General features: G+C 44.4%; 1 protein-coding gene across 1 annotated transcript in view; it reads left to right on the forward strand.

Moving 5' to 3' along the window:
• Nucleotides 1–6,141: 6,141 nt before the first annotated feature.
• The window catches only part of STIM2 (stromal interaction molecule 2), an 81,946-nt gene continuing 75,117 nt past the window's right edge, over nucleotides 6,142–12,970 (forward strand). Inside the window, exon 1 of the mRNA XM_019552576.1 lies at nucleotides 6,142–6,268. Within this exon, the coding sequence (XP_019408121.1) occupies nucleotides 6,142–6,268 (127 nt within the window). The remainder of the gene's footprint in view (nucleotides 6,269–12,970) is intronic.

The following is a 12,970-nucleotide window of genomic DNA, read 5'->3' on the forward strand; positions in this document are numbered from 1 at the left end:
GGGTACATGGCTGTAATTACTGGCTACAGTAACCAAAAAAAGCTGGTAGCTGATGACATAATTTCTCCTTTTATCAGTACCAGTCTGATAGTCACCCAATATATTGGTGCACCCCTAAAGTTAATGAGATCATTTGTAATACTTGGGACTGATACCCAGAACTTCAGTTATACCATTGGGACTCAGACTGCAAACTACACAGAAAGAGAAGGATTTTGGTAGAATGGTTAAGCATAGGAAGTCCATGTATTTTCAGTGGGGTGTGGCTGAGGCAAATGTTGCTGTAAGGCAATGGTTTTCAACCTGTGGCCTGCGAGGAGTCTGCAGACTTTTAAGGGGTCCATGAAGGATGACTGTGATCAGTTAGAAGTATGCAAATACCCACACTTACAATTAAAAGGCACCTCCATTCAAAATTTTTGAGGGGTCCGCAAATGAAAATACTTTGAAAACCACTGTTCTAAGATAAATGGATTATTATTAGTAGAAACAGGGATGCGTTAGTACCACTGTACAAGTCGGTGGCAAGACTGTAGAATATTGCTTACAATTCTGGTTATGAATGCAAAAAAAAATCTCATGAGAAGTGATTAAAAGCTTGACTAGTTTAGCTTCTCAGAATGAAGTCTGAGAGAGGATATGATGACTCGCCTATAAATATATTCAGGGGTGAATATTGGGGAGGGAGAAGAGCTATTTAGATTAAAGAATGTTAGCTGTGCAAGATCAAATGTCTATAGACTTCTCACAAAACAAATATGGATGGAAATTTAAAAGCTTTCAGTGATTTAAGAGTAAAGTTTTGGAATGGTCGGAGAGAAGTGTAAGGTACAAGGGATTTCAGTTGCTTTGAAACGGAGCTCAGTAAATTAAGGGGAAGGATAGTATGAGGGGATAGAGATCTTTGTAGAGCAAACATCAGTGCATGTGATTTGTGGATTCCAGTATTTAGGTGAAAGGAAATTCAGTTTCTTTGGTGGATGTGTATGGTAATCCTGTAATTTGAGGGTTTCTAGTTTTCTGTGCTGTACAGGTACAATTTCCCATACTCCACACCAGTAAATGCTTGAGTTGGCTTCTGTGGCATGTTATGTTTTTTCTTTCTTTCCTCTGAAGCTTTAGCCATTGGTCATACCTGAATGTAGAATTTTGGCTATGGTGATCAAGTGCCACCAGATTTGGGGTCAGGAATGAATTTTTGCCCAAGTTCAGATGGACAAGTTTTTCTTGTCATTTTCTGTAGCATAGAGCATGTTCTTTCTTCAAGGGATCATCTGAGCATATTTTAACTTAACAAGTTACCATTGAAGGAGCAGGGCATTGGTGGTATCCTTGTCTTCCCTGCTCTTTTTTTGGGGCACATTCTGTGGGTGGGGTTCATAAAGTGCTTTAAGGCTAATAAAAGAGGTCAGTGGATGATCCTGTGGACCTTTTAAGCATAGTTTGTGTAGGCACTTGACTCTGGCCTCTGACTTGCCAGTCCAGGGGTGGGCAAAATATGGCCTGTGGGCCAGATCCAGCTTGTGACATGATTCTGTCTGGCTTGTGGCAGGTCCCTTGGTCCTGCCCCAGGTGTGGGGGGCAACCTGGGCCATGGCATGCATAGATGGTCCACTACCCCTGGGTGCAGAGGTGCCACCTGGTGCAGAGCACAGTCCATCGTATCCCCGTGCATGGCTCTTGGGCACATTGAGAGTTGTAGTCCATGGACTGAGGGACACAGGGGCAGGGCAGGGCAGGCACGGCAGCTGCACTCGACTTCCCAGCAACCCCTGCTGTCCTCACATTTCCAGCTGCTACTGCCAGTGTCTCCACTGGCCCTGGTCCCACCACCTGGAAACCTTGACGTGTTGTCCTACACCCACTGCCAATGATACCTGACAGAGTGGGCTGGCAGAAGGCAGGAGTCTTCATGGAGACTGGTTGGGACCCCTACAGGCAGGGCTTACTTGGTCGTGCATATGGGATGAGGCTGTGGGCAGGTAGGGCTGGGGCCAGGATTGGGATGGAAAGGCAGTGACAGCACAAAACTGGGGCTTGGGGCAGAGCCCCAATCCATTCCCCACACATCCCTGCGATGGGCACCGATTCTTCAGGGCAGGAAACTGGTGCCTGTCTCAGATGTGCGGTAAGTGGATCATGGCCCTGCCCCAGGCTTTGGCACCATGCTGTCACCATCTTGCAATCCTGGCCCTAGCCCTGCCTGTCTGGCCCGCTCCCAGATGCTGCTTCCCACCTGCTTGCAGCCCCATTTCATCTGCCTGGGTGAGTGTGCCCTGTCTGTAGGTGGTCCCAGGCCAGTCTTTATTGAGACCCCCACCTGCTTGCTCTGTTTGGTTTCCCTGGTGATGGGTGTGGGGCAGATGGATCAGGACACTGGGCAGATGAGAAACAATGTCCCTGTTTGCAGGCTTCCAGCACCATGCAGTTATTGTTTGTCCAAAGGATGAAGGCTAAAAGCAAAGAACACAAAAGAAGGCAGAGGTGGAGAAAAAACATCTTCCAGAGCAAAATGAAAGGGAACTTCACATTTGTCCAAGGTAGCAGAATGCTTTGATGAAATAATCTGTGGAGAGTTATTAAAAGAGGAAGTTCAAAAGCTCTTGGAATAATTTAAAAAAGAAAGTAAAAAAAGTTCTCCTCCCCTCCCCTGTCTCCCCTTTCCCCCTCCCCCGAAAGAAACCGAACAAAAATTGTTATGGTAGTGGGTGCAGGGTGGATGGGATTAATTTTTAAAATTCAAGCTCTATTTCACTGTGTTTGTGTAGAGTCTGATTACAGACTCAGAGAGGATAAGTGCTTGTACAGAATTGACTTCCTGTTTTGTTTTGTTTTTTTCTCAAAAATGAGATCTGGTCACAAATAGGGAAGTAAATCACTTCAGTCTCCTTTTTCAAGGACTTGATATGCTCACACTTACTAATGTTTAATAAAGGACTGGTGGTTTTTTAGTTTGTAAAAGCATAGTTGAATTCTTCTGAAAAAGTATTAGAACTGACAAACAGTCTGTATCTGTTGACATTTAACGTATGAAAAAGGTAGCATAGCAGAAACACTTATGTCTTGGGTGGAATTTGGCACACTGCCCATTTTCCTAGTTTTGAATGTTGTACAGAGCAGATCGCAGCTAGAGCTTTTGTAATTCCACGCATCTGCGGCTTCCTGTTCCATTACAGGATGTATCCAAACAGAGTTAAACATCTGATAGATCACTTGCCAGGTCTTTAAAGGAAATGGTTACCTGGCAAATATGAATATAATTTTAATATTAATGTTTAAAGAGGACTATGAGACTCTTTGATCTTAGCTGAATTCCAGCTAATCTTTTAAAGAGCTGGGTGCCAATGGCTCATAGAGCACCAGTATATGATGTGTGGCTTAAACACATATTATTACCATAAACACAGTCCCAGCTCGAAAGGTGGTTGGTGTAAGGTAAGATCCTACACTGGGATCTTACTGCTTTCCTTAAAGAGTACCATTTTGTTCATAAATTAGACTTTTTAAATTAAATCCAAAGAGCCATTGAATGGCTGAAAGTGGTCTCAAATGATCATGGTGTTTTCCACTGCCATTCCTCATGCTTGTAAACATGGTTGTTCTTTTGCTATGATGCAAAACATAAAATGTGATTATGGTAAAGCTGCTAGCATGCTGAGACTGCCTGTCTTTATAACTAGTATTTCTTTGTATTCCTTCACTAGTATACATCTACATTTTGTCATATACTTAAATTTGTAAAATCAGTGGGTAGGCAGGCAAGTTTATCGTGTTCTATTTATACGGTATCAAGCATAATGAAGCCCCCTGGTCCTTGATTTGGACTCCTGGAGTGTGTCCAGATGAGTGTGGAAGTTTGTTTCCCTGGGACAGGTAGCAGCAGCATACCTTGTACAGCTGCTACTTGTCCCCAGGCAACACATATGCTACGTGTGCTCTGGCACATGTCAGGTTACCCCAGGTGGGGCAGGAGAGGCCGGAGCCAGCAACTGCACTGGCCCCAACCGCCTTACTTGTGATCCTGGGGGCCTCGGGGAGTTGCAGCTGTGGTGATCCTGCAGCTGGGAGCCTGCCTGGTAGCTGGAATGTGGCTCTGGCCAGCCAGGTTCTGGTTTTGGGCAGTGCACGCTGCTGCCACATGCGCTGTGCCCCCTTTTTTTGATGCGGGTTTTTTTGACCTTGGGATCTAGGTAGCAGCATGGGGAACGCCTGCATGTGTGAAGTGTGGCACCACAGATGGGTCTGCAGCACCACATACTGCATGTCCATGCTCATCTGGATGCAGCCCTGGGTGCCATAATACAAGCAATGAAGGAAAAATGGGATTCTGAATAGGAGGCTGAGACTGGGGGAATAAAGACAAAGGGATCAATATGGTAAGGAAGATGTAGAAGTGAACAGTACAATAACATAGGCAAAGTGATATCTTTTGGTGGGTGCAGCAGGTGTGTATAAAGATATATCACTTGTGCCTGTTGGTCCTGCTGTGGGGTGCAACAGAGTGGCTTATGGTTCTTATAGTGTTGCTTAGGAGAGTCTGAGGGGAAGCATAAATTCTGAACCCTCTGTTGAGGCTTTCTTTAATGTGTGCTAGTTTAATTGATGACAGTAACCTTGACCTCAAGGACCTGTGCTATATGATTATTAAACTGAATGGAAAAACAGAAGTTGATTTTTGGGATACTAGCTTGCTTGGAAATTCTCCCTCTTAGAACATACCTGGGAATGAGTGAAATTATTTATATAGGTGAATTTTTTGTCTGTAATATTAGGTATACCAAGACATCCAAGCTGTCATAATATGATTATTTGTATTTTTGTGAAAGTATAGAGTGTTTTGAGAGAATCGATTGTTTGTATGTATTTGATTTTTTTTTTTTTTTAATCGTTTTAAAGAGAAGCAGATTGACTCTGTACTTGGGGAAACTCTATTCTGATCCTGGCACTAATGGTGTTTCAGGCAAGTCATGTGATATCTATCTGTTTTCCCATCTGGAAAATGGGGAAAATGCAAATATCAACCGATTATCTATCACATTTCCTCTGGGAAATTATTTTGTTCAGTTTTGTCATAAAGTGAAGAGCTTCCTTGTTAAACAGTTATACTGTATTGTAAAACTGTTATCCTATGGGTCATGCCATTGATTGGTTGGATTTAGGTGAAACAGTGACACAGTACTCTTGTTTTCACAGTGGGTCTCTTGTTTTCTTCCTCATGTTGTGAGTGCCATTGGTGGAAACTGCAAGTTTATGTTTATCATATAGACAAACGTGGGAGTCTAAATAAAACTTTCCAACTCTTCTGTGTTTAATTCACAGCCTGAAAGGTCATCAATACCTGCAGATGAAAAGTTACCATGCTAATCTTGCATCCCAACTATATTCAATCATTATTTTAATTAAAGAACAGCATTATGTTTAGTAGGAATTCTCCTTTAAACAGCTTCAGTTTGAACTAATTTGCCCCAACTCTGCATGACTCATGGTTTGGGATTTGTTTTTGTAATCAAACAATATATACCTCCGATTTGTTGCTCTGGACAGCACAGATAATGATTCGACTGTGAGAGTTGTACATTGAAGTCATTGTGTTCTCTGAAATGTACTTGTGAGAACTGGAGATTTTCATTTTACAGAAAGCAATCATTTTAAATGCAAGGAGTATTGGGCATTTTTTAAGAAACATGTTTGACAGGTAATGTTCCTGCGTTTCTATTATTGGCCCACAAAATAAATTATAAGATGCTGTTGAAGCAACATCTATCCTTAAAATATTCACATCAGTTCCATGGTACACTTCGATACACTGATATTGTTAAAAGAATGAATCACTGTGTAAATTTTACTCGTGTGGTAATAAACACAACTGTGAAACGCTATTTCCTGAGGCGCATATGAACACCTTACTTTTTGGCATTCTGGAAGCTTTAAGACACTACTCGAGAAATATTTGGGACTGTAACAGTCTGCACATTTTCGGAGGGTTTGTAGCAGCCTGCATGCTCTCAGGAGCTGTTCCCAGCTGCAGCTGGTAGGTGAATGATTGCAGGCTGCCTGGGTAATTACCATGCTCTGACACGCTGTAATTAAAGTGCATCAGAGCAGCCTCCCTGCATGTGTATAGGCACCCTGGGATACCCGATGGCAGCTGTTGAAAGAAAGAATAAGGAGATTGAGCAGCAGCTCCAGCAGCAGTGGTTTCAGCACCTCCAGCAACAGCACCTGCAGTTTCAGAAGGAGCAGCAGCAGAAGATACAGCAACTTCACAGTGAGTAGCTAGTTGCATTGAGAGAGGAGCAGGAAAGGTCATGCAGGAGAGGGAAAAGGCATTGCAACAGATACTAAAGTTCCAACAAGGAAAAGCAGCAGAGCTCTAATTGCCTGGCTGCAAATCCTGGAGAAAGCCAGAGATGTGAGCCAAGCCTGGGTGGAGGCGATAGATGGAGAAAGCTGCATTGCATCAATGTGTTCAAGACCTGAAGGCTGAGATCCAGGAACTCACGGTGCGGGGTTAGCAGGGTGAGGGTTAGAAGCAGTAAAGCCACTGAAAGCCCAGCTCCATGAACTGGAGAACAAGCTGAGATAAAGTCAGCAAAAGCTTTTTAGTGACTGTAAGGAGCTGGCAAGATTTGCTGTCCAAGCCAAGGCCTCAGCAGGAAAGGCAGGAGCTATTGAAGTAGCTGGAGGTGGGACACCACACCCAGGAGTGGCAAGAGATGGAGGTGGTAGCCTTTAAAAGGCCAAATTCTGAGCCTAGAAGCTGAGTTGGAAGAGGCTATGATGAGGCCAGCTGAAGTCCTGCAACAGGAAGCAGAGAGTCTGAGCCCTTGTAAAAGAGACTAAAGAGCAGATCAGGAGCAGTCTTGGCACAAGGGACGCCTGGGAGAAGAGAAGGCAGAGGCCAAGTCCATCACAGCCAAGGGGGAACCTGCCAGAATGCCCCTTAAAGAAACTGTGGAGTTGAGGAAGAAACCTTGGGAGGCCAAGTGAAGAGACAAGGCCCATCTACCCCACACAGAGAGAGCCCATGCCTGTATCCAACAGCAAGGTCTCAGGACAAAAGAAAAGGGGGGCCCACCAGAAAGCAGTGGTCTGGATGGAGAAGGCCTTGAATACACTTGAGAGGAATTTGAGTCCTGGGAACCGCCCTCCTTGGAGGTAATCCAGACGAGCTGCAGCCAGAGAGGAAGATGGCAACAGCATGTGCAAGAGTCACGAAGAGGCTTTTGCAGATCCTGTTCCAGGGTAAGCCAAACCAGAAGATGAATAGTGACAGTTTGACCATATTTGTATATAACCTATATTTCAGCATAAGATGGAAAAGACTGAATCAAGTGTTCCAGCAGGCAGGAACTATGAGGCATGCCCAAGTGTGGAGAAACAGAAGGGGAAAAAGTGGAGGCATGGGGACAGTGAAGTATGAACATCCCGGGAAGACTTATAGGCAGTATCCTTATTAAATGAACAATTGCTATGTGGCTGTCCGATGAGGGTAAGAATGGATAAAGGGACAGCCCCCTACAGTGACTGCCAAGTGGAGACCTGTGTGGAGCTACAGCCAGAATTCTAGGAACGTGGGAGATTTTGGTGTGCGGTACAGGCTTAGTAGAGGACTGACCTCTATTATCCATGGTAGGAAAGACCCCAGATTGGGTGTTGGCCTATGGGGAGACTGAAAGGATGGGGGTTGCTGTGAAGGGAATGAGTGGAACTACCTCCTGGAAACAGGTAGAAGGGATATGATACCTAGGTGGGAGAAACCAGGCCCATTGTGGGGTGACTACAGAGAGTAGGCAACCAGGGATCAGAAATGTGGAGGTAAAATTAGAAACCCTGGCGGGTAGATGAGGTGGAACCACCTTATCAGAAGGGAAGAGCCTCCTGACTAGAAGGGGATGAGTTCTGGGAAGGAACTGGAGCCTGAGGAAGAGCAGGCAGACTAGATCCAATGGACTAGGGGGCAGGCAGAGAGGCTCTGTATCAAGGGGCTGTGGAGACTGTTCGAGGTTTGCATGGCCCTTAGTCGAACCCAGTGGGCTACTCTGGACTTATGTTTTGGTTATGTGATGTTGGGGATAACCAAGTGGGCTTATGTTTTTTGGTGTCTGATGAAGTAGATGTTATAGGATGAAGTAGACTGTAAAATAATCCGTGGTTTGGGAGGGACTATAGGGGTAGTAGGTGTCCCATAGCACCTCAGGGGGCACATTGAGAGAAGGTTTGGTGCCTCGGAGGATCAGGAGGGTCCAGTGCCCAGGAGGGGCTAAGTCATATCCAAGGTTGAGTGAAAGCAGCTTCACCCTGGGCACAGAGACACTAGGGGAGCTATGGCAGTTCAGTAGCCATTGATGTTTCAGCCAAAGCCAAAAAACACCCCCAAAACTAGGGCCAGGGAAGCTGAGATAGTACAGTTTCGCCTTGGGCTAGGAAGCATGGAAGACCTGTGATCCTGGAGCTGTCTGAACTTGAGCCAACCCAAAGAGGTGGAGAAAGATTAGGAGAAAGCGTTAGGCATATCATCTGTGAGACATGGGTGTGAGCACAGCAGAGAATGGAGTCCACAAAACATGTCCTTGAAGCACCAAGGGTGCAGGAGAACAGGCGGATTAGGAATGTCCCACCTAGTGCCTACAGTGGTGGTAGGGGGGATAAAGAATTTAAGAGGGCTTCCCTCTTGGGGGGGAGGATACATAACAGTGCAACAGGCTGTGCATTATCAGAGGGCGTGTAGCAGTCTGCATGCTCTCAGGGTCTGCAGCCATTAAGTAGCTGATTGCAGGCTGGCTAGGAAGACTGGGCCAGCTGCAGCAGATAACTAGCTGGCATCCAGGCATCTAAAAGGGCTCCCAGGCAACAGAGCCAGGGTCAGTCCGGGAGAGACTGGAAGCTTGCAAGCAGGAAGCTAGAAGTTAGATGGCTGCAAGCGCAGTGGGGGAAAGCTTGTGTGTCAGCTCACAGAGGAGCCTGAGGATCAGGCCAGGAGTGCCTCTTACCCAGAGGGACTGCAGGTGCAGCAAAGAGACTGTAAGTGTGCCCTTCCTGTGGCTGAAGGGCTGGAGGGGCAAGAGAGACAGCAGGCAGATAGTGGCAGACTATACCCAAGCTCACTCTTTGGGTCTGAGAGAAGACTCCATGTGGTACAAGCATTTGGTTTATGGATTGGGTTGTTTATATTTATTCCTGCTGGGAGGGAGTTTGCCATGGAGAAATAAAGATAGTGGGAAAAGACTGTGAGTGAACCTGAAAGACTGAGTGAGTAAATCCCCAAACCTGCTGCAGGGACTATGAAACTCCAATGGCTTGGAGAGAACTGGGACATAGCCAGAAGGCTTGTCAGCCAAGTTTATCACTTGGTGATATTTATCACTAAAAAAATATATCTAGCAGCATATCAGTAACATTAAAAATGTCAGTTGTATAATCCAGAGAGTTAGACTTGAGTGTTAAGCTGCATAATGATTCGTGTATCTTTTGAAAGAGCAGCAAATTTGTTGCAACTGCAAGTGGTGTTATGAAATATCAATTTTTAAAATATTCTGCTTTTAAATTGTCTGGGTAAATGATAGTATTTATATGCATCATCAGAATCAAAGCATGCTGTGTTGAATGGTAGTATACGGAAGGTTGCAGTGCAGCTTTGTGAATTGAATATATAAGGTGCCTGAATATCTGAATTATTTTCATTAAAATGTAGATAAAGCAGTTGTGCTGATAGTGATTAAAGTTGATTCATTTTTCTACGTAGAACTGATATAATACTAATAGGAGATAATGTGTAAAATCCACAGGCATTGGGTGTGATCAGATCTTTTTGCAATATGTATAGTATTAAATGTTTAGTTTTTGACTTCATCCTCTCCAGAATAAAAATATGTTTGGCAGCATCTACCTATAAGCACTCTTAGAACTCTATGATGGTACAAGAAGTGCTTGTTGGGAATTAAATGTGATTCCCTGGTGTTTGGATAGTAAATAATATATGCACTAGATCCACTGGTGTAGAAGACCTAAAGTAATTCAGTACTGTCAACAATGTCATGCCCACATGCCTGATTCATGGATATAGGATATGATTATGAGCCATGTGTGAAAATTTAAAACCAGAAAAAATGATGCACAGTTTAAACTGACCTTAAGGATGTCATTTATTAGCTTTATATGAGAGGTTTTTATTAATGGGATATCTTTGACAATTTAACTCTCATATTGCTCCAATAGTTAAGTTGATGAGAATTTTAATTTTTAATAGTATAATTATAGAACTTCCCATAAGAATGAAATTCTTAGTTTCGTTTCCTAATTTCAATATCCCAATTTTATTTATTTTTTAAATGATTAAAGATCTAAGTTATTTAAAAGGCTTCTGTTCATGTTTAATAAGTATACTTTTACTACTTCTTGCTGACAAAAGTCTTCTGCTGTGTGTTTGTAGTTTTTTTATGGTCCTCTGGATAACCTGCTCTTCTAAGGAGGATGTATGTCATCAACTTTCTGTGTAGCCCACGGGGGAACCTGGCTTTTTCTGTCAGGTTTCAGTTAGTGTTTTTTCTTCCAGTAAGTCTACAGATCAGATCTCTTCTGTTTCAACAGTCCAGCATAGTTTACGTTTCTAAGCAGGAAGCAAACACATTCTGTCTAGGGAAAAACAAAATAAAATGGCTTAAATGTAATTTTTCTTTCTTATCTTTAGACCTGTTCCATATACACAATTGAAGTTTTCTTTGAGCCGTACCTTCTTCATTTTTGTTAAGAGGAAACAATTATTTTATTTCATTTTTTTAAGGACACAAAATTAAGCATTTTAACATTTTAACCAAATATTAGTATCACACATTCTCTAGTCATCCATTTTATGAAGTGACAGTGCTAGGAAGATAATTGCATAGGATAAGAGATCCTTGGCGTTAAATAGAAAGCTGTATTTCACTTGAATTACAAGTGACCAGCTTAGCTGATGGCATCCAGCCCACAAAGAACACCAGAGCCTAGTGAATTCAGAGCCTTGTATCCAGTGCCGAGCCATCTCCGGTGACACAAGGAATGTGTTACAAAAGTCTTCTCAGAATGTTGCTGCTCGGCCAACAAAAGGCCTTACCGTACTTTAAATGCATACTTTGTGTATTGAGAAATTGATTAGAAATACAAATGTCTAAGTTATACCCTCTTCCTCTATTTTTCTATGTTCTCTTTGCAGGTTGACATATACCATACTTGTTCTTGGCCTGAAGTAATGTTTTGTCATCTTTTGCTTTCCTAAATTGAATGAGCATACAAATATTCTTCAATAATCAGTTATTCAAGCAGCATACAGAGAGTCAGCAAACATGGCACTTGTCTATGCCTTTAGGATAGGGTGGCCATCGAGGTACCTCAATAATAGAGGAGAGTTGCATTTAGTGCACCTGTCCCCACCACCATGAATGTCGCGCCGGCCTCCCGAGGCTGGGGTGGGCATGGCAAGCTTCTGCAGGCAGCCATGGTGGTGTCAGCGGTGGGGGTGGGCCTAACAAGGAGCCTCCTGCAGGCAGCCGCAGCGGTGTCATCATTGTGGGGGCGTGTGCCAAGCAGTGAAAAGTAGAGGACGTAAAGGCATCTGGTTTCATAGCAATAGAGGACAGAGGACCAGAAAACCAGGCTGTCCTCTATAAAGCTGAACAAATGACCACCCTACTTTAGGACAAGCAGATTTTTAAAAAGGGGTGATTTTCCCCCCCAACTCAACTATTGTCTCCTGCCCATGCCTGTGGCCTCAGTTCATCACTGACCTTGTTAATAATGAAAATGTAACATAGCCTTTCTTAATTTGCTCTCTTTTGTGATTATATAGAGCTATGTCTAAAATAAAACATTAAAACATCAGCTTGTTTGTAGAAATAACCTAAAAATGCAGAAGTTGGACCTAAACTTTCCAGACATCTGCTGGGAAGAGCAGTCAGCCAGGTCTGACTACTCATGTAAATTGCTAGCCAGAATGCAGGACCTCCATCTAACCCAGGAGGTGCACAGCCCCACCAGGGGAGATGCCTTGTTGGACCTGGTGCTGGCCACGGGTGACAACCTAATGAGGGGGCTGCAGGTGCTCGACCACCTGGGCAACTGTGATCATCGCCTACTGGAATTCACCATCCAGCACAAGGTGGCAAAGGCCTACAGCAAGGCAGCAGCCCTAGATTTCAGGAGGAGAAACTTTAATGAGCTAAGGAGAATAGTTGGGAAAGCACTGAAGTCCGGGAGGGCAGGGGAGGGGAGCCAGGTGTCCAAGGAGAGTGGTCGCTTCTTAAGGAGATGATCCTCCAAGCCCAAAGGGAGGTAATCCCAACACGGATCAAAGGGAGCAGGAGGGCACACAAACACCCGTGGCTCATCAGAAGCAGCTGGGAATGCCTTCTAGCTAAAATGGAGGTGTACACCCAATGGAAAGGAGGGGTCATCACCAGGGATGACTATACTGCAGTTGCTCGGGGATGCAGGGGGGCAGTCAGGAAGGTCAAGGCGGAGATGGAACTGGGACTAGCTACCCGGATCAAGGACAACAAGAAGTCCTTTTTTAAATACATAGGGGGCAACCTATTTAACGATTCTTTGTCTCCATTTTCCTGAGCAGGGACTGGAACAGTCACCCCACCCCGCTGGGCTCCCCTTAGATCCCAGGGGAGGCACACCTAGGCAAAGGGTTAGTGAGGAACTAGTTAGGGAACTTTTGGAAGGACCGGATGTATTCAAATCAGCTGGTCCGGATGATCTCCACCCTAGAGTACTGAGGGTATTAGAGAGGTTATTGCGGGACCCCTGGAACAGCTTTACAATGGTGCTCTGGTGTGGTGCCAGAGGACTGGAAGAGGACCAATGTGGTTCCCATCTTCAAAAAGGGGAGGAAGGAGGCCCTGGGAAACTATAGGCCATTTAGTCTTACCTCAATCCTGAGCAAGCTTTTTGAGAAAATTATTCTGGCTCATATCCACGAGGGGCC

The sequence above is a fragment of the Crocodylus porosus genome, unplaced genomic scaffold, assembly GCF_001723895.1.
Source record: "Crocodylus porosus isolate Cpor-Errol unplaced genomic scaffold, CroPor_comp1, whole genome shotgun sequence".
Taxonomy (NCBI): domain Eukaryota; kingdom Metazoa; phylum Chordata; order Crocodylia; family Crocodylidae; genus Crocodylus; species Crocodylus porosus.